The sequence below is a fragment of the Phymastichus coffea genome, unplaced genomic scaffold (assembly GCF_024137745.1).
Source record: "Phymastichus coffea isolate CEN01 unplaced genomic scaffold, Cenicafe_Pcof_1.1 PCOF00240, whole genome shotgun sequence".
NCBI classification, from domain to species: Eukaryota; Metazoa; Arthropoda; class Insecta; order Hymenoptera; family Eulophidae; genus Phymastichus; species Phymastichus coffea.
In genome coordinates this window covers 82740-105180 of record NW_026707051.1, presented here as the reverse complement: position 1 = coordinate 105180, position 22441 = coordinate 82740, and the positions used below count along the sequence as shown (strand labels likewise).

General features: G+C 41.7%; 1 protein-coding gene across 7 annotated transcripts; it reads right to left on the bottom strand.

Moving 5' to 3' along the window:
• Nucleotides 1-2220: 2220 nt before the first annotated feature.
• LOC131674418 (uncharacterized) lies at nt 2221-22029 on the bottom strand. 7 transcript variants are annotated; one of them, XM_058953090.1, is made up of 11 exons: nt 19191-19262; nt 19030-19115; nt 12938-13106; nt 12745-12865; nt 12132-12279; nt 11622-11709; nt 10596-11049; nt 8225-10178; nt 7683-7731; nt 7340-7513; nt 3758-3885 (listed from the first exon to the last, which is right to left on the bottom strand). In XM_058953090.1, exons 2-8 carry the CDS (start codon nt 19058-19060, stop codon nt 8523-8525), a joined length of 2667 nt encoding a protein of 888 aa, XP_058809073.1. In that variant the 5' UTR covers nt 19061-19115; nt 19191-19262; the 3' UTR covers nt 3758-3885; nt 7340-7513; nt 7683-7731; nt 8225-8522. The 7 variants fall into 7 exon arrangements, with proteins under 7 accessions (XP_058809076.1, XP_058809073.1, XP_058809075.1 ...); XM_058953092.1 differs by lacking the exons at nt 19030-19115; nt 19191-19262 and adding an exon at nt 21890-22029; XM_058953087.1 differs by having other exon boundaries at nt 19030-19264.
• Between the last annotated feature and the right edge of the window lie 412 nt (nt 22030-22441).

The following is a 22441-nucleotide window of genomic DNA, read 5'->3' as shown; positions in this document are numbered from 1 at the left end:
CAAAGGGCTTGCACAAATGCTAAAATTGAGCTTGCGCAGTATTTATCTCCATCGGTTCAGTGTTTTCGCTAAGCGAATTACCATTCACCTGTTCCGTCGGAGTGTCCTGCTTGATCGACGATACCTGTACCTGCAGAAATACTTCGTTGGTTTTGTTCACGCCACGCCGCCTCTTTTTGTATTCTTCGTACGATATCAACTTCTTGGCGATAGGGCTTTTCGTGGCAGCAGCAACTATGCGTTGTTCTTTGAATTTAGACACGACATCGATCCTATGTAAGTTACGTTTGACAGTTTCCAACCATCCAATCCGAGGGCGCGTCCTATGCCTGATGGCCCTTGTTATCTTCTCGTTCGTTAGGTCAATCAATACTACCTCACGAGAGCGCCTCTTTTTCCCCGCGGGATGCTGCAAAAAAAAGCAAGTATTCTTATTCACTTTTCGATGTTGCCATTTCTAAGCAATTCATAAAGGGTTTTTAGGTAAAATGAATAGCCAATAACTTTTATCTGTTCGAATAGGCTTGAACTTTATTGTATATTTCGTGTGGATACTCACTGTCCACTCTATAAATTGATTGTATATAATTATATAATATTCATTAAATATCTTTATATATATTTTTTTTTATCCTCATTATTTTGTTTTCTTATTATTTTTTCCCTTGTCTGCAATTAGTTATTGTTTTCTAAATTTTTTTTTCTTTTTCTATAAAAATATCGATTGTCGGTGGTGTCATCAAGACACAGAAAAGCAACAAGATTCCGTCGTTTCATCGCTATATGCTGCGTTTCTTTCTGCGTTTGTCGGACGGAATGCAGTCAAAATCATGTTCGTAATCGGCATAACTGACAGCATCCAGAACACGTCTTGAGCTTCTCCTTGCTTTTATAACCGGCGGTGCCAATACATTGTTCTCGACTTCATCGTCACCGGTTGTAGGCCTCTTTTTCTTTTTCTGAGCAGGTTTTCTTCGACCAAAGCAACTGGGTACATTTTGATGAATCCTATTGTCCGCCTTGTTAGCACGGGCAGGTGAATCGTCGGCAGTGGTAATCTTAACAACAGCGCCAAGTTCTAGGGTCGGTGCGTGGTTCTCCGTCTAAACGAAGTCCATCATCCCCTGAGCCTTCATACGTTTCTTCAGCGGAAGTTTACTCGCGACGTCCTTGAACCTTGCGAACGCCATGTCCTTGTCTGCGTTCACCAGAGATGGATACAAGTATGGCCTGCAATATACACAGCTAACGTAAGGACAATCGACGCTCATCTGATGCGGACAGTGCGAAGTACAGACAGTCGGATACTCGATGTTTGGTTACATTTTCACTGCCGGGTTGATGTCATTATCTGACTCGGGAACACCAATTATCTCGTTGTGGTCATCGGTTTGATAAGTGTGGTTCAGTTTAATACTGTCAATGGAAGCCTCTCTGGCAATGTAGAACTTGCTCCCGGGTAACTTTTTCACAAGTATTATCTCGCCGTTGAATCTGATGTTATCATTGGCACTGGCTTTTGAGCTCGCTTGCTTCTTGTACGAGCAGTTGACTATGTTGTCTTGTTTCGCTGCTGGCATTAACTCGTAAGAGCAATCTTCGATTATCACCGTGAGTTTGCCTGTCATGTCATCGACGTGTCTCTCCGATTCCTGTAAATTTGTAGATGGTTTAAACTTGAGGTTGGTTTATTTGTAGTAGACAACAACTCCTTGAATTGATGTGGTACCTGCAAAATTGGGAAATCAAATACACTTTATTTAGATGCTAGCTTCATCGGTTGTATGCTTTTGTTAAACGAATTACCATTTACCTGCTTAGTCGGAGTATCTTGTTGAAATACTTCTTTGGATTCGTTCACGCTATGCCTCCTCTTCTTGTACTCTTCGTCAGATAACAGTTTCTCAGTGATAAAACTTTTCGTGGCAGCAGCTACTCAATGTTGTTCCTTGAATTTCAACGTGACATCGATCTTTGACGAGTTACGTTCGACGGTTTCCAACCACCCAATCCGAGGGTGCGTCCTATGCCTGATGTTCTCTGTTATCTTCTCGTTCATTTGCTCAATCAATACTACCTCACGAGAGCGCCCCTTTTTCCCCGCGGGATGCTGCAAATTAAGCAAGTATTCTTATTTACTTTTCGATATTGCCATTTCTAAGCAATTCATAAGGGTTTTTAGGTGAAATGAATAGCCAATGACTTTTATCTGTTCGAATAGGCTTGAACTTTATTGTATATTTCGTGTGGACACTCACTGTCCACTCTATAAATTGATTGTACATAATTATATAATATTCATTAAATATCTTTATATGTATATTTTTTTTATCCTCATTATTTTGTTTTCTTATTATTTTTTCCCTTGTCTGCAATTAGTTATTGTTTTCTAAATTTTGTTTTTCTTTTTCTATAAAAATATCGATCGTCGGTGGCGTCACCACCAAGACACAGTAACAAATATACTTCATGCGGCATACAAAATTTTTGTTTTTCATTTCGCTTTTTTAATAATGCTTCGCGCATTGAATAAATTGAGGTAGGTGACTATAAATAATATACAAAACAATGGAAATAGAAATTTTTAGTATAATATCATCGTATTTACAAATCATTTATGTACACTACTGTCATTATAATCTCTCGAATAGCAACAAATCTCTGTTGTTTGCTGCTTTTCTTTCCGCAGTCAGTTTCGTGTATGTAATCGGCATAACTGAATGCAATCAAACCACATCTTTAGCTTTGCCTCACTTTCTTGATAGGTATCTGATCGATCCTCTTGTCTATCTTAAACACGTGCGCCTGAATCATCAGCAGTGATATTTACGAAATTAGTACCAAGTTCGAGGATCGGTGCATGATTCTCCGTCTATGCAAAATCCATCATCCTCTGAACCTTCATACGTTTCTTCAGCGGAAGTTTTCTGGCGACATTCTTGAACCTCGTGAGTGCCGTATCCATATCTGCACACGTTTGATATGATGGTGATGGTTGAAAGTGTGACCTGCAATTAGTAGAGCAAACGCAGGTACGATCGGCGCTCAACTGTTGAATACAGCGCGGTGTACAAATAGTCGGATACTCGATGCTTGATTCCATTTTCACTGCCGGTTTGATGTCATTATCTAACTTGGGAACAGCAATTATCTCGTTATGGTCGTCGGTTTGATAATTGTGGTTCAGTTTACCACTGTCAATGGAAGCCTCTCTGACAATGTAGAACTTGCTCCCGGGTAACTTTTTCACAAGTATTATCTCGCCGTTGAAACTGATGTTATCATTGGCAATGGCTTTTGAGCTCGCTTGCTTCTTGTACGAGCAGTTGACTATGTTGTCTTGTTTCGCTGCTGGCATTAACTCGTAAGAGCAATCTTCGATGATCACCGTGAGTTCGCCTGTCATATCATCGACGTGTCTCTCCGATTCCTGTAATTTGTAGATGGTTTAAACTTGAGGTTGGATTTATTTGTAGTAGATAACAACTGCTTGAATTGATGTGATACCTGCAAAATTGGAAAATCAAATATACTTTATTTAGATGCTTGCTTCATCGGTCGTACGCTTTTGCTATACGAATTACTATTTACCTGCTTCGTCGGAGTATCTTGTTGAAATACTTCTTTGGCTTCGTTCACGCTATGCCTCCTCTTCTTGTACTCTTCGTCAGATAACAGTTTCTCAGTGATAGAACTTTTCGTGGCAGCAGCTACTCGATGTTGTTCCTTGAATTTCAACGTGACATCGATCTTTGACGAGGTACGTTTGAGGGTTTCCAACCACCCAATCCGAGGGCGCGTCCTATGCCTGATGTTCTCTGTTATCAGCTCGTTCGTCAGGTCGATCAATACTTCGCGAGAGCGCCTCTTTCTCCCCACGAGATGCTGGAAAAAAGCAAATATTCTTATTTACTTTTGGATCTTGCCATTTCTGAGCATTTCGTATGGTTTTTAGGTGAAATGAATAGCCAATAATATTTATCTGTTCGAACAGGCTTGGAGTTTATTGTATATTTCGCATGGACAGTCATGCCCACTCTATAAATAGATTGTACATAATTATATAATGTTCGTTAAATATCTTCATACGTTTCTAGTCTTTTTTTCTTCTTCCTCCTCATTATTTTGTTTTCTTATTATTTTTTCCCTTTTTTGCTATTGGTTACTTTTTTTTACATTTTCTTTTCATTTTTTAATAAAAATATCGATCGTCGGTGGCGTCACTGTACAGTAACAAATGTGCTTCGCGCGAAATACATTTTTCTTCTTTTGCTCTCGCTTTTTTATTTTATTTACAAGACGAATAAAAACAAGCTCACGAAAATGATTGACGGTAGAATATAATTTCGCGAAAAAATTAATTCCGCGCGTTTGCACATTTTTCTCACCATTTTTCTACTTGTGTTTAAGCGTCTTCGGAAAGAGAGATAGAGAGATCAAGAGAAAAATTTAGGTGTTCGGACACCTTTGCGTTACTATATACTCGGAATAAACAGACTTTGTTATCAGTCTAAAAACGACAACTAATAATGCCAATTCACTATTTCATGCACGTTAATCAATCCAACACTGTTCTAACAAATTTTTCAACAATTTGGAAGGCCACAATAGTGCGAGTGACGCCATTTGAAAGAAATCAATAAAAAAACTCTTTTTTTGACAAATACCGATACGTACATTATAATTATACCATACCTCATTGTCGCTTAATTTATTGATTTTTTTCTTTAAGAAGGCCTTTTTTCACTTCGCAAAATGGCCATACAGATTACAACAGGCTTCCATAGGCATCCGATGTGTCTTTTGTTTGTAAACTCTACCTTATCGTAATTTCATTTATTTCTCTTATAGTTTTACGAGCGTAAACGTATCGCTTTCACTTGTCATTTTTTTTGTACAATTTTAATGAACCTGGTGACGACAATGCAATGAACAATCAATTCATGTCGAGACCGTTATATTTTTGTACGTCCATTGCGATTAGGAAAAACGCCACGTCTACGGAGCTTAAAACATCATTTTTGTTCTCTCTATAGGATTGCGACGATCACCACGGTTCAAATATACATAACACATTTGGTTGAAACATCAAATAAGAGACTCTTTTTCTTCATAAACCAAGCAACAGTCAATCGGTTATTTATCTTTACTTCATTTAAGTATAAAAATTTGGAATATTTTCACAATACTTAAAAACTATCGAGTTCCACAACACAGTTGTCAAAAGAATTAATTTACAAGTATTCACACGAAATTACACTAAAACAAGGTAAAAAACATTTAATTAATGTACAACGCATTTTGCGACAACTGAAAAAAATCATACAGTCTTTATTTAATGTATAATTGCAAATCATAATTTAACGATGATCAGACTTTCTCATGAAAAAGGACTAAAATATCAGCATTACGTATACGCAAGAATGATTAGAGGCCTGACATTATAATAAAAATCATTTGACGGAAAGAGCAGGAACAACCATTACTTTTATCGCTTTCACGCTTTACTTTTATTTCGTTTGTCAAATAAAACCGCGGTATAGAATTATTCATTCTGTTACGTATCTTCATATGTATTAAATTGTTTTCTTAATCTCTGTACTGAATTTGCTCCGTACAATTATAACATTTAGCGCGTCCCTGATGCTGAATTACGTATTTTGGCATTATTTTTTTTATTTTTTTGACAGATCGAACTATCGAACAGCTGAAAACTAGTATTATTATAAGGTATTTCACTTCAACATCTTAATGGAACAATGGATAATGGTATTCAAGAAATCACAGAGAATTTATGTATGGAGATGGGAGATGGGATGCAAAGGTAAAAAGATGAGATTGGATCATAAGCTGAGGTAATGAAGTTTTAGTGGCATCTTCGACTACCATTGATACTTGTGTTACTCTTACGACTTATACTCTAAGTTTAAAACATTGAATATCTTGTCTTGTTATTAATTATCGTTCCTTTTAGCCTTTTACATTTTCTAACAACTAAGTATACTTCATTTCTAGTTATTTCAAAGAAAACCTTTTAAAAACAGAAGACATTTAACCTGGCTTATCACATTGAGTGTCGTACTAACCGACTGTGTATATTGGAGTTTCATTCGTTATACTTGGACATCCTGCCCTGTTGCTGCTGGTCTGGTTGGCACATATATAATAAATTATATAGTCTGGTAACATAAGTATTCTTTTGCGTGCTTGCATGTACTATTGATGGCTTTAAGGAATTTCTCAACTTTGTATGTATTTCACAAACTTTCAATTCTTCATACGTTGGAATATTTTGGTTTCTAGTTATAGGCATACATTTACTTGCGCGATAATTACCCAACGCATTATTTTGACTCTATTGACGTGAAAAGAATTGAGAGTTCTTTTGTATGCGCGCGCGTGTGTGTATGAATGGGAGAAAGGAAACAAACAGTATTCTGCATCGTATTTTCATCCTAGCGACTATAAACAATTTGACTTAGTTTTCCTAGCGTATATTTTAAATTTTATTTATTTACTTTTTTGATCGGAGTATCATCATACTTTGCATTTTTGTTTGCTTTTTTTAAAGACGCCTCTTTTTCTCGCAAATTCGTATAAAGTTATCATTACATACGCTGAATATCTGCGCATCAGCGCTAATTGAACACGTCTTGGACTGTCTCGGCGTTTGTATATTTCTCGCCGTTGACTAGTTTTACTCTTTACTCTTAAAACTTTGTCATTTTTTAATAATTAATATTACTATTATTATTACTCGTTCGGATATATTTTTTTTGATTCCACGCCGAACTAACGATCCATCGGGAATATAAGCTAGGCGTTACTATCGTGTTTTTTTAAATGCTTTGTCGATTCACTCTTCTCTCTATTATTTCTTTCTATTTGGCAATCGATTACGGCTATTATTTCATTATGGCAGGTATGTGTACTTATTCATCACTGTTTTCGGTGTTTTCGTGATGCACTGATATAATGGCTCAACCAAAAATGGGGAAAGAACTGAAGGTAATTATGCTTTTTTATGTACAAAAGAGAAAAGTTTCTGCAACAAATAAAGAAGAAAAAAAAATATTAGAATTCCATCGATAATTATGGAATGTCAGTTCCGTCATATTACACATGACGAGGAAGAAAGAGCGATTATAATTTTCAATGATTCTTAGACTCTTAGCTGGAAATTCTAAAAGCTCTGTCATAAAAGCATGAGAATTAAATTAAGTGAAGAGCACTTGAACAACATTCCGACCGCTCGAAACCAAGTCCCGAGAGGAAGAAAAAAAAGATGCTCGAAATCAACGCAATGACAACAGTGCAGAATCTACAAAAGAATACTTACTGCAACGCATATCTTCCGCTAAAAATGTAGTCAAAAATTGCTTTAGCAGCGTGCCAAATAATTTCATTCTCTCAAGAAAACGGTGCGACGAAGAAAATTCTTTTCCACCACTTTATTTCCTTAGTAGATTGTAATAAGCCATTTCGCACCATTTCATTTGCAAGTTATTTCCTGCTGGGAAATACAAAGCATCATTTTAGCGATATTCTCGAGAGCGGAAGACAGAGAAAAAGTATTCAGCTTCGTTTTCGATTTGTTCTTCAAGTATATAAGTTTCATGAATAAATTTAGGATATGATAGAACAGCTGAATATCATCGTAATAATATGATAAATTTATTTACCTGCATATCCTGTTTTTCAGCCAGCTCTAATTTGGCGTTGGCGTGACAACTGGAAAAGGGGAAAAACGAATACACGTGAATTCGATACTTGTGTTTAAAGAAAACAGTTTTCGCGTTACGCAGCATGGATAATCCAAACGATAACGGGGTTATTTTTAATTCGCTCAGAGTTCGTATTATGGAAATAGATTAGAAAATAGAATAAAAATTATTCTTGCGGCGAGATTGGTATTTAGTCATTTACCACTCGAGATAGATGCAATTTTTTATTTAAAAACAAAATGAACATTTATAACTTTGTAAGACTTGTATTGAAACTTGTAAGCAAAAAAAATGATATTTCGTAAGAAACGATTTCTTGGCCTAAAATAAAGTGTACGCATTAATTTAACATGCAGTAATCGACTTGGTTACCCGTCTAAAAAAGGAAATTCGCTCTACCGAAAAAATAACAAAAAACGCATCTTTCAGACTTTCATTCACAATAAAATGAATAAAAAATATTTTCATCACAATATAAAATCAAATTTACATTATCTCACCTTACAGCAGTTGCATAATTGCAAAAAACTTCACAGTTGACCGTCGCAGTCACTTCTCAATGATACCGCAATAATCATATAAATACATGAAACCATTCGAACTGTTCTTAAAATCACGCAAACTAACTTAACTTTAAAATTTTTTTTTAAAAAGCGCGCATCAAATAAAACGAGATAGTTGAATATAAATAATATACAAAACAATAGGCATAAAACTCTTCAGCGTTGCATCATCGTATTTACAAATCTTCTGTGTACATCATCGTCATCTCTTGAAAGGCAACAAGCCTCCGTCGTTTCATCGTGTGCTGCGTTTCTTTCTGCGTTTGCCGGACGGAATGCAGTCAGACTCATGTTCGTAATCGGCATAACTGACAGCAACCAGACCACGTCTTGAGCTTCTCCTCGCTTTTTTAACCGGTGGTGCCAATACATTGTTCTCGACTTCATCGTCACCGGTTGTGGGCCTCTTTTTCTTTTTCTGAGCAGGTTTTCTTCGAGCAAAGCAACTGGGTACATTTTGATGAATCCTATTGTCCGCCTTGTTAGCACGGGCGCGTGAATCGTCGGCAGTGGTAATCTCGACAACAGCGCCAAGTTCTAGGGTCGGTGCGTGGTTCTCCGTCTGAACGAAATCCATCATCCTCTGAGCCTTCATACGTTTCTTTAGCGGAAGTTTACTCGCGACGTCCTTGAACCTTGCGAACGCCATATCCTTGTCTGCGTTCACCAGAGATGGATACAAGTATGGCCTGCAATATGCACAGCTGACGTACGGACAATCGACGCTCATCTGATGCGGACAGTGCGAAGTACAGACAGTCGGATACTCGATATTTGGTTCCATCTTCAGTGCCGGCTTGATGTCCCCGGCTAACTCGGGCAAACCTATCATCTTGTCGTCGTCGTTGTAGTTGAGTCTACTAGTGTCAACGGCAGCCTTGTTGATGATGTAGAGATTGCTGTTGGGTGCCTTTTGCTTGAGTATCACCGCGTCGCCGTCGAGAATGACATAAGCATTGTCATTGGCCTCGAAGCTCGCTTGCTCTTCGGACACGTACGAGCAGTTGACGGTATTGTCATGCTTCATTGCCGGCGAAATCTCGTACGAGCAAACTTCAACTTGCAACGCGACTTTGTCCATCGTATCGTCGACGATGCTCTCCGTCTGCTGAAAGCTCGTATACGGTTTGACCTTGAGCTCGGGCTTCTTTGTAGTGGATACCAACTGCTGCGCCGAGACACTCGCCAGAAGAGTCAGGCCATCGATGCCATCGTAATACTGGCTACTGCTTCGGCTCACAATTGGCGTGGCTGCTGCTACGGGTTCCGTCGGCGGCGAAGCGTCGACCTGCTGCTGCGCTTCCTCTTGTACTTTTGGTATTTCGTTATCAGTCTTTGGCGTTACAACTGCCGCCGGCCTGCCGGTCTCTCGGATTACCGAGCAGCCGTTCGACAAGGCACTGACTTCTTCCGATTTGCTTTCCGACGACGGGCATGTCTCTTTTTCGGAAAAGGAACGGGAAGAACGACGAGGCTGCTCCTTTTCTTCATCAACTTCAGTGGTGACCATTGGTGTTAATCTTCCGGAAGATAACGTCGCTTCATTAATGATTTTCAAGCTAGCGATCTTCTTGTTGAAATTGCGTTTGGCCTCTTCCAACCAACTGAGTCTCGTGTGTTTCTTGCGCTTGACGATCTTCGTTACCTCCTCGTCCGTCAAATCAATTAAAACTATCTCGTCTAATTGCTTACTTTTGGTTTTACTTACTGTACGCGATGGCTTTGCGTCGATATTTGACTTTAATTTAGGAATGATTGCGCTGATTTTAGTATCGTAATTATCATTAATATTACTATGAGACGGCCGTAATAATAACTCGGTATTTACAGGACGCGGCGAAGTTACTGGCGACGAATCGTTACTTGCGGAGGTAAGCGTACGTTTTCTCAGCTGTATGCGTAAAGGGATAATTTTCGTTTTAGTATAGCTCATTTGCGATGAGGGAATTTAAGTAAATTGCGAACAAAATTTCCCGGCTCGAAACTAATATTTTTGTGCTACAGCCAGCGACGTTGGTGAAATTCGATGCGATAAAGTATGTCACACGTGTCAATGAACAATTGGATCCAACTGATTTCTTTATCAGATCGCAATTTCTCGCTGGCAAGAAAACAGTTTCTCAATGAAGATAAGCAAGAATTTCGTGAAAATAAAGAGAAAAGAAGAAACACATCGAGCGATGCATCCCTCGGCAACTCTAATAATAATCGTCGCCGCTTGAATGTGGCCCAAATGTTCGAAACCTCACATTCTCGAGATGCACCCTCTCGCATGCTCGTTGATGTCAAACATGAAAATCATACGTACCCTCGGATCTCTCTCACTAGACACGCTGATGCTGCCTCTACTGCAACTGCTGCTGCTGCTACTGCTGCTACTACTGCTACTGCTACTGCTGCTGCTACTGCCGATCCCACTGTCATTGCCAGCCGTTGGCTCATCGATTTGCTGACCCCTGATATATTTGATAAATTGGTCGCAGGCTTTACGGAGGTCATACGATTGGCACAAATAGTGTTGCGTCAGTGATTCGTCGGATAGATTATTCTGCATCGATGGTAAAACTCCAAGTTCCACGAAGATTTCATTGGACCAGATGTATGGTGGTTCGAGTGTCGTGAGCGCTAAATCAACGATATTCTTACGTGCTGCAGCGTTTATATGCAGACGCTTCCACAGCCGGTAGACTAGCAGGAAACGAACGTAGGCGGTGCCGTCGAGTTCCATTTTCGACGGCGATGTTGTTATTTTTATCACTTTTCTGGAATTATAGATGATAAATGTTTGTTGGTTGGATTAGAACTGTTGCTATAAATTTAGTAATGTTCATCGTTGATAAACGATGAGATGACGAATTTGTTACTCGATTAATGGATATTCTACAAATAGACAGTGCTTGGTTTTCCTTAGATTTTTCTTAAAAGAAAAACTTGGATAAATTAAAATTAATTTTCAACGAATTTCAAGACAATTTTTTATAAAACGAATCTTTTCTCAACATCAAGTTATAGCTCCTGCATTGGAAATCAACATAACGTGGTTTGAATAATATTCAAAATCAAAGATTCCATGAAAATCATTCATAGAACAAAACTAGCAATTATTTTCATAAATACGACAAAACATTTCCAGAATATGCAATTCCAAACATTTCTGAAATTGAATTAGTTTCGCGTGCCACTAGCGAATGTAATGCTATTCTGAACTTGTATTAATGGAAACAGAAATAGCTGCATCAACTTTTAATGGAACACGAATCTTCGTATTATATCACTAATTTTAGTGGATTATCCATTTCAATATTAATCAAATAAAATTTGAATAAATACTTACGAAAAAATTGGATCTAATATGCTGCAGTAAGATTCGCCTATACCCTGGACTTTTATAAGCGTGTCTAATAAATACTCTGGCGAATCATCTGCAATGTAAATAGCGTAAAATTTGTTCGTTAGATTCACGAAAATCCGGATGACAACTATAATTTTTTGTTTCTCTTTGACAATGACATTCGCGAATTCGAGAGGATGCGCAATGTCAAATAAACACTGCGACGAATCAGCAATCAGTGTGTATAATTGCAAAGGTAACGAGCGAGCGGACAAAACAAAAGAAAATTATCGCTCACAAAATGGTAAAATCAGCAAATCAAACTGTCTCGGTCAGATGGATCGGAAAGAGAAATAAACGTGAAATGTAAACTTTACTCGCACGGAAATCGCGACTTTCCGGCAGAGCGACCAAAATTTCACGCTGCGCATGATTCCTCTATCGTTTCTGATTGGAAGCCGTCGACTCGGCAAACTGGTAAAGCGATGTATCTCCGTGGATATATAAACTCACCTAGGCAGTGGCATAGAGTCGTGAGGAGTCTCGTCGAAATGCAGCTTGGCTGTGGTTCGACTTGGCCCTTCGATGCGATCAGCTCCAGGTCGATGTAAACAGCCAGCAGGTCGGACATTTGCTCGAGGTAGACCGCACGGTTCTGATCCTGCGATAAGTAGGCGAGAAACAAATCTCTCCTGGTTAATTTGTCATTGAATGCGAGCTCGATGCTTATTGACGCTCGGACTAATTAATTGCGTATGAGCGAGCGACGACTACCGATTGACACCCGTGACGTGCTTCCAGTCGGCGACACGTGCAAGTCACGATCTTACGACCGATAAGGCTACTCTAATTACTACAGGTGTCATTAATTTATTAATTCGTAATCATATTCCAAGGACGACCGTGTCATCGAGTTTTCGTTAGCGTCGAAGGGTGATTCAAGCTAACGAGGCGGAAGACCTCCACTAATAACAATATTTACAATACAAGCTCCGATGAGTCGGCGAGAAAGAACAAGGAAGAACAAAGAAAATTCGAAATAATCCACTTGTTTATTCCGCAAACTAACCGAGAGCGCAATTTTATCGATGCGAAAAAAAGAAGAGGGATCATTCTCGACCATTACCTGTAGCTGCTCGTAACGACTGAAGCAGACGAACAGCAGCAAAGCCTCTCTGACGATCTCCTTGAGGGTTACCGCGTAGGACGATTTTTTCTGACAGTCGACGGCGCTCGAGCTGACGTTTCTATAATCAGTCCAGGATGTAAGGCACTCGAACAGCTTTGAAAAAAGCTCCCAAGTTCGCTCGTAGCTTTACCTATTGAAGAATCTGATGAGCTCGTTAAGGGTCCCTAGTCGCAATGGTATCCTAACCATCTTGCGAAACTGCTCGACCCACGGGAAGTCCTTCGCTCTGTCAGCCTGTCCGTACTGCCTCTGCTGCTGCTGCTGCTGCTGCTGCTGTTGCTGCTCTGGCGCCATCGCCGCTGCAAAACAAAAAGCCCAATCGTTTTCCTTCGCCATCGCCTAAAGGAACAGGGGAACGGCTGATTTTCACGCGTCCTTGCCGTTTAATAAGGTCGAAAACGATTCAATTCGCGGACGAAATGCCACGCGTAACATTTACCAGGGGCGATTCCACGGCGGTCGCAGTGGTTAAGCAGTGACGAGGCACCGTAATTGCGAGAAATGGGCAATCGTTCGTGAATGAAAACGCCGCATGGGAATCTTTTGGCGTGCGCGGAGCAGGAGCTTCTTTTGCGCCGAGAGTCGCGACCGACTGCTAAGAAACCATCGATTTCTACTTATGCCTGACCGTCTTCGAGACGGGAAATATATAGTGGGAGGCACAAAAAAGTCTGTCTAGCGTGTCATGCCCCGCAAGATCAATATGAGCATTGCGTCGAACAGGGCAGTTCTCTTCGTATTAATTCCGTGCGCGGGTGTATTCTGTCGTTCTGTAATGGGAAGAGACGTGTTTTGAAGTAATTGTCCGACTTTCAGTCCTTAATAATACGGTCGTTATAACAATGTTACGCGCCGATACGCAACCGCAGACCCAATTCAACGACACAGCTAAACGATGAAACATTACCAATATTGTTTCTCTATAACCAGTCAATATCATAAGTATTGCGTGTCACGCTAGTTGCATTAGTTTTCGAAACTGCATTGCTCGTCTATGAAACACTTTGCCAAATAGCGACAAGGGATTCCAATTACGCGTCAAATATATTTCGGCATCGATTGGCAATCGTGAACGCAATCTCTAGAAAAATGGTAATTAGTTGTTGCAATAAAGACGACTTCATCGATTTATGGTAAAAAGAAGGAGTGCGATGAATAAGCTTTGTTATTTGTTTATGAGTAACAATTGACGAGACGCTACCAATAATTTACATCGATTATGTTTATCGCAATAATTATCAACGAAATCCTAGATAAGTCCCTATTGTATAAAAGATAAACGATCGCAGTTCGCTTGCTGCTCGCTTTCATTCTGTTTCGTGAAACGATCCTTTCACTTTGATAATTGTACAGAGACCAGTGTGTTTTTCGACAGCAGCCACTCGGCGAATGCCGAAAATTCAAATTCTAGAGGGGCGTTTGATGATATCGAGACCGCGGCGGCGCATTAATTCACGCTGCATTGATTGCATTCAATTTCTAACGTCAATTTCGCTGTCGCATGCCGCGCCGAACTGTTTCCGAAAGCTATTTAGACAAGTTTGCCGTGCGTGGTCGTCGATGTCGAGACAAGGATTGTGTGCCGCGTGAATAGCCTTTCCTTATTGATCAGTAGATTGAATTTTTCGCTCAAGCTCAGCGGCAAAACACAGAGAGGAGTATTAATGGTTTTGTGCACTTCGTTGTAATTTACGACAGCGATGTTTCTTACGACACCTAAATAATTATTGAAATTATCAAAATGCAGTCAATGACGTTTGAAGTTATGCTAAAATGTATTTTCGTTGCAGAACTCTGTTAAAACATACTCGCGGCAAATTTCTCATTCCATTTTCTTTAATGAAAGCAGCGAACAAAGCATTGGTAATTAAAAAAATTCGCTCAACATTTTCACAGTAAAAAAATCAATACGTGATAAGCCGTTGCTGCTTTCAACTCCATAGACATATACCTATATCAATCTATTCAATAGCAGAAACTAACTTCATAGTAATAATTTCGAAGCCATACGTTCACGCCAATGGCGTGCGGTATTTTAACGACTTCCCAAATGAAGTCGAACTCTCAACTCCATAACGTCCACGCGCACAAATTACTCAGCTGCTAATGTATGTCGAAAGCATGTCAAACGTCGTTAGGTGGGCTTAGCAGTTCGAGTTTCAATTGCAAAAACGCGCAGCCACGATTTTCGCGTTGTCGGCTTCTGATCGTTGACAAATACGATTGACGCAAAAACATGGCAGCTCGGTGAATAATCCAAACGCGCAAAATCGCAATAAGCCGAGCAAAGAAACGCGACGAATTCAACGAGACGTCGTTTGCACGCTGCGGTGCGATGCCGCGCCAGCACGGATCGCAAGAGCTCATGAATGGAGTTTTTTGAAAATCCAAAATGGCCGATCCCGCTCTCTCTTCTCGTAACGTACTTTCGCCCTCGGACAGACGCCGGACAAGCCGAGCGGTCTTGTTTAGAGGGTCCAGTCAGCGGTCTGCGACACTTTGAGCGTCGCATTCTTCGGCCGAGCGATCGCCGCTGATGGAGGCGCGAGACCCAGCGACGCACGAGCGATCGCAGCCGCGAGCAGAAGAGGACGACGAGCTCGCACGTGCTTTGCGCAATGACTCGGCGACGTTCGATCGCCGCCGCGACGTCGACGCCCGAGGCAAACCCAGCACAATTTCTTGCCCCAGACAGACCAACGAGAAAGCAAAAAGAAAGAAGGAAGGAAAAACAGCGCGAGGCGATACTTACGTGTGCACGTCGTCGTTCCGCACATGTGCGCGCGCGTATATTCGCCTTGGCTAAACGAACGCGCGTGGCTTCACTTGCCAACGGAAAGAAAGACGAGCCGCAGCGCGCAATGTTTCCCGAGCGAGCCGACAACGAGGACTGCGGCCGGAAAAGCCGACATCAGTGAGCAAGAGCAATGCAGGTGCTGTAGACAGCGAGGGAGCGAGCGAAGGAGAGAGAGAGAGAGAGAGAGAGAGAAGGGGCGGGCTCTTCTCTCTGCCTGGCTGTCGGAAAAGCGAGGGCTTTTAAAACTATTGATCCGTCTACAGGCAGGTTGGCGGCCCTACAGCGCGCGCCTGGTAATTTTCCGTGCGCACGCCGCGCGCCGAGGATTAGGGTGACCCGGCCGCAGCACGCGCGGCAGGGACGCGTCCAGGAGTCGCCGTCGCGCTCGGCCGATCTCCGTTTTCGATCACTCCGAGCAGCGGCCGCCCGATTCACCGACGTGAAAACATTGGCAATCCCGTGGGAGGCTGCCTGCGCCGCGCGCTCGCGATACACCGGCTGGCGCAACGACCGCGGAAATAACGATACGCGCATAATTTCCCATTAATTTGTTGGCGCGATGGATTAATTCGCTACGGGACGTCAGCTTGCTACTAAAAGTAACGGGGCAATAGCATAGATATGTAGGCACCTTAGTAGCCGAAGCATATATATGCTGCTTACTTTTGATAAACTCCGTTGGACATTAGGTTAGCCGAGGTAACGTTTAGACGGGAAAACCTATATAATCGGATTGTTGGCCTCCCCGGGAGCTACTTAATTTCCAAAGAGGCGAGCTATTATACACGCACAGTATCGGATTTACCAGCCAGCGCATGTTCGAAAAAGGTAGTAAATTGCCGTCGCACGCACACACACACACACAAACACCCGTCCTGCTGAGAGAGCAGTCGAAGCGACACAGTGTCTAAAGTTAAAAATACTCGTAGCGCAAGTTTTATAATAGAAACGCTATGTACAGGCTTAATTTAACGCGGTTGTCCGGAGAATCTATGCCTTAGCGCGTTTCACCACGTTTTTTTCACTTTTTTCTTTCGAGAGGCACGTGGCAATCTTTTCGACGGAATTTCTTAGTGGCGCACGCACACGATACCCGACCAGTACTTTGTGTAATGAACGATGGCGAAGGCGATCGTAATAAGCAATCGCGGCGCTTCGGCCACGGGACTTGTGTCTTTTCGCGCTGCCGACAAGTCGCAAATGACAGGCTTTCGCCGGAATCGATCGCAATTGCCGGCCGCGCTTGTCCCGCGCGCGTCAAACAATCGCCGTCGCCCAATCGAATTGTATACCCCGCGAAAATTGGCAATAGCGCTGCGTTTCAATATGCCACACAAGTCATATTATCGAGCTTTCCGTCGGCGAGAGCGCGGAAACGCCGGCAAAGCGTCTCGCGTGTGCGCAAAACTGTCACGCGAGGAAAATTGAGTTACAGCAACGAGTTTAAAGAAACCATTGAAGTGCGCGATAAGTGTCGGTAATGGCTTCGCAGAGGCTTCTTTTTCGAGCCCAAACGCGCGTTTCTTTTACAATAGCGTAATTACACTGACACTCCACGTCAAAGTGTTGCCTTACAAACATCGACATTAGCCTTTCAACGGGTCGCCCCAACCAAAATATTTTCCACGCGTGCGGCGAACAAGCGTGAGAATTACTCATTTTTGTTGTCGCTGCGTCTTTTCTTTTCTTCTACTTTTATTTTCGGATCGAAAGGGAAATGGATATTCTTGAGATAAGGTAAATATTTATATTCTTTTTATCAGCCATCTAAATATAATCGCGGGTTGAATTCTAAGTCTGGTTTCAATCTTGATTTCAGTGAAAAATAATTTTCCTTTTGTTCGACAAATTACAATTCGCAAGCAAAAACAATGCGAGTTTTACGGGTTATTGCCGTCAAAATTTCGAAAATATATTTCTATTGAAAATTGATACTCGACTGAGATGTTCGGTTCGTGTTTAGAAATTGAAAAAGTCGCGCGACTCCATTTTTCGAGACAAAACAACGAAATTTTCAATACAATAAAAAGTAATGCTTGTGAGCGTTGATTCAGTCGCTCGTACCCGTATAATTTTCCTTTATATTAAGCGGACGTGCCTTCTTCTGCCGTCGCGTGAATTTTCAAAAAAATTAACCATTCATAAAGATTCAATTATCGTGCTTTCATTTCGCAAATTAACGCGCGTATACCGGTAAATCCGCGACATCGAATAACTATTTAAATGACACATATGACAACGCTGTTTAACATTATATAAGCGATAGCAAATCACAGATACCCTTACGGTCTTCTTCAATCAAAGCATTCAATTATGCTGCGCAATGAATTTCAAAATTCAATTGGCTCAGACGCATCAACGTCAATTAGAAAGCCCACTACTTCGACTCGAGCAGAAAGGGCTTCGTGAATGAGAGTTTTCGCCTTTGCGTTCGGCTTGTTAATTCACACATTTATATTAAGTTTCTTAAATTTTACTGTCTACGACTTCGCAAGAAGTCATTTCGAAACTACTGTTCGTATTAACTACAACTAGCAAATCGGTCACTATGACATTCAAGATACCACTAATGTTAATGAGACTTGAATAATAATACATACGATCAAAGTATAGAGAGAGAGGGAGAGAGAGCGGGAGGGAGGGAGGGAGAGAGAAAGAGAGAAAGACAAGACCAATGAACCCTATCAGATAATCATTTATCAGTAGAAATGCGATTGACCATGCCAGTACTTGAACATGCACAAACTCTTTCACTCTCGATAAAGCGACCTATTATACAGTCGCCATATGTCTCGATACACCAAAGAGACAGCGTGAGAGTGGACGATAACGCTAATTATGTAAAATTTAATTATTACAGAATGCGACCAAAAGAAAGTCATCGCTTCACATGCTCTTCTTTACGACGCACGTTCAACTCTGCCATTGTATAGCCTAAAGCAAGCAGCGCGCGAATTTTCTTCTTTCTAAGATCTACCCATACATATAAGCACACAGACGCTTCGATGTGACGACGCAAGTGAAAGCGAAAACTCAAAATGAACTACTCGCGTAGTCTTTTTTCACGCGCGTCGATTGAGTGTTTTTATTATTCAACCGCGTGTGTCTGCGGTGTAAAATTTCTTTAAAAAACTGACGCAGCATCCCAAGAAATAAGAGCCGATGCGCATGAGAGAGAGAGAGAGAGAGAGAGAGAGAGAGAGAGAGAGAGAGAGAAGGAAGGAAGCGCGCGGAAAAAGGGGAGAGTATGGAGCTGTGTCAACAAAAGCCTCTCTCTCATACTGGAGGGAGAGAGAGAGAGAGAGCGGCGCGTCGCAATCGATCGGGCCTATGCTGCTGCCTTGCGCGCGCGGCCCATAGGCCGCTTTTTCTCTACCGTTATTTTTGTGGCGCACGAGATCTTCGATATGCATGCATAGATGTACCTGGAACAGAGATGACGCGTTTGCAGCTCATCTGCTCACGATGTTCAACGACGATGTAAAAAACAAAATGCACCCACTTGACACATCTAGAAGTGAGAGAATGAAAAAGCAAAGCACGCGCACTTTCGGCTCGTAAACTTTGCTGTTTTGAAAACACGCACACACTATACTACGATGTGCAGCCAATGGGATTCACTTGCCGGTAGCGGCAGCTACAACAAGCTCCGCTCTCGACTACGGCCATATTGACACTGACGCGCAGCGAACGACTGTCGAGCGAACGAGAGAAGACACACACTCACTCTCTCTCTCTCTCTCTCTCTCTCTCTCTTTCTCTCGTTGCCGGGGTGGGGTTAGGTTGGGAAGAGCAGGAGCTCTGTCACCGCGCACGCGCCCCAGACTTCATTTGCAATCGAATGCTACGCACGTGCGCAAAGTGATTTGCTTCGTTATTTTTTTGCAAGCAAGGGTGCAGAGAGTTGACAAATTGAGTAATTTTGTTCTTTTCCTTTTTATGGCGGTTCAAGGTTATTTTTTTGATAGAGTAGGTGCGTTATTTATCAAAGATAGGGATGCTGGATGGAGAAGGTCGATAGGCTCGTGGATAAGTATCGATTGTTACGAGTTTAGCGTTTTTAGGTGTTAGAAGTGATTAACGCTAAACCTACCGACATATATACCTATTTCTACCGAATGGCGGTCAAATTACCGCTTTTGAAATCAACAATCTTTTTTAGTCTTTTTTAGTTGATTGTAATTTAGCATAAACAATAAACACAAAATAATTATCATATAATTAAAAAACATTTATTTTTCGGGCTTTAGGAGCCATAGCTCAACTTTAGGAGCGGTCATTTGACCGCTCTGGTAGGTTTAGTGTTAATGAGATTTTCAATTGGTTGAAAAGCGATGTATGACTTGCGCTCTAATTTTCGCACCGTGCGTAAATATTGACGAGCGAGAAAAACGTTAGAAATACCATACTCTTGCACATGTAATTTCGATCCTTGTGCAAATGAATTACATTTTGTGTTCTGCGTGAAACGATCATTGTAATTTACATTGGCAGTTTGTTATGTGTTTGTAAAAGTAAAATTATTGCATGCGATGCGAAGATGAAATTCATTATAGAGTTTCTCGCCAATGATTTTTTAGGAGCAACGTTGCTATTACTAGTACCCACCCATTATTCGATACTTTTATTTTATTTTATTGAATACGCTTCGGTAATGTATAAGCAAAATTGTGAATGCAATACTAATCCAAAGAACCTAACGTAGTCAATAATACTCGTTTCGTTGTATAAAAATATCAAGTCTAATTGAATGACAATATTATAAAAGATACCGAGTACTAGTACAATCAGCTTTGTGATAAGGCTAATTACTGGCCATGAAACAAACGAGAATAAAAGTTTTTTTTTCACTCAGTTGTGTTGCTAAATTGTGATACAGTATACATTGAACAATTTGATTTATTGCAGCCTTTTTAAACTGTGCACAGCTTAAATTGCTGATAACTGATCCATGGATATCTTAAGCTGACGGGAATAGGGATACTCTCCCTATCAAGTGAAATTTCGACGATTTTTACAGATTGACAACTGGTTTGTTTCATATATAGCGTTTCAAATTTTTTTTTCATAAGTTTGAGGAAAAAATGAGGAAAAAAATAATTACGACAATCTTTATATGTACATCAACCTTGAATTTCTTGCACGCAAAAGAAACATTAAGTACATTCAAATTAACACTCTAGTTTAAAATAGTACTGTAAAATAAATTGTTAGATATAAGACGCATAAAAATGTTATCTGCAGATCGCTAGTGATTTGAAGGTAAGCATATTAAAAAATCCGCAGAAAAGAACGCTTTATTCGCATTTTTTTACATTATACTAAATCAACCGGAATTTCACGTAGTTTCATCCACTAATTTCTACCTTATTTTAGATCGAATAAAAGAAAATTGCTCTTGACAAATGGTTATCCGATCTGGGAACTAGAATATATAGCGAACCTATTTTCTGTCTAGCATTTTTTCCCTGCGAGAGAAAATTTAGCACGTGAAAATCTTGGAATTCTCTCGTGCTCAGTGGAATATATGAATTCGTGATAAAAAGCCGACTTATTACGGTAAATGAGTTTCGAGTATACTGAAAAGTAAAGGTCGATGAGAAAGCTTTAATGTTGAATGGTATGAACAAGAAGAGGAATCGACCTTTCAAGAATCCATCATACCCCGCTAAAGTTGTACAAAAAGAAATTTCATTGGTGATTGATGGACTTGAAAAATAACGATCGACGCGTGTGCCGTAGTTGCAATCTGTGCACTAAACACCCCCCCCCTATCCGCCCCCCAGATCAATTCCAACATGTTCGGGAGAAACAACAGCGACGGGCACTACAGATTATTGCAAACAATGCTGAACCTCACGCCACTGTCGCTAGTTCAGCGCACAGACAGGCTCTCGTGAGCCGAAGACGGAGCGCATGCGCGAGGGAAAGTGAAGAGCGGGAGATGCGAGGCGATGCAGCATGTATAATGCGCAGCGTTGCAGGCTGCCAGTGCTCGAGGGGAGCGCGCACTGGAGTCTGCGCAGCAGACGGATGCACCCCCGACGATCGCCGCTCGACAGCCGACACACACGCAACCGCTGATTGACGCGCGCGCGCTTCTCTCGCTTTCTTCGACAGTCGAACGAAATGTTCGACCGACGCTATCGGCCATCGCCACTCGCCAGCTCTCGCGATATCAAAGCTTCCGTCGCGCCCCGCGTTCTTTCGCCGATGCCGATCGACGCTCGGTCGCCAGATTCGACGGATGCCGAATCGGCGCGACGGACTTGCAGCGATGCATACCTCGGTCGGGCTTTGCTCGCGCTGGATAAGATAAACGTGCAGCAGAACCCAAGGGACTCGGAGCGTTCGCTCGCCGTGACTGACGTTATCTTCGCGCGCGTGCCAACTTCGAAGGGGCGGTGGTTCTCGCCGCGACTCGAGCGACCGTTCGCGCGGCATAGTGGTCCCCGGTCGTGACGTTCGAGTCGCGTACAGGTGGCGCATCGCGTGAACCGCGCCGTTGCACTAGCTATATCGCGCGTCCCACGTGCTAGACCGACAGGCTACAGCGTACGCGGCTGCGCTCTCAACTCAACGTAGATGTATAGCCCATAGCAATTCGTAGCACTGCCCCCCCCCTCCTCCCCCATCGCCGAGCTACATTACAGTTTCCTCGTGCGTACGCGCCATCTATTTGTCAATTATTGGTTACTAGGCGCAGCAGAGCGCCCTCTGCGCCGATCAACTTCGATGCGTCCGCCTCGAATATATATATCAAAACTCGTGCTTTCCAGTTCGACAAAACCGTTTTCGATACTCCGTGCGCAAAGTGCGTCTTTCCCGCACGCTCGC

Excerpts from the sequence above, each read along its gene's own strand:
- LOC131674418 (XM_058953087.1), bottom strand. The coding sequence starts at position 19,060 with ATGAGCTGCAAACGCGTCATCTCTGTTCCAG. Across the intron at positions 13,107-19,029 it reads ACGCGTCATCTCTGTTCCAG|CGGCGATGGCGCCAGAGCAG; the intron begins GTACATCTATGC and ends TTTGTTTTGCAG. Across the intron at positions 10,179-10,595 it reads CTAGTGAGAGAGATCCGAGG|CTGAGAAAACGTACGCTTAC; the intron begins GTACGTATGATT and ends TTACGCATACAG.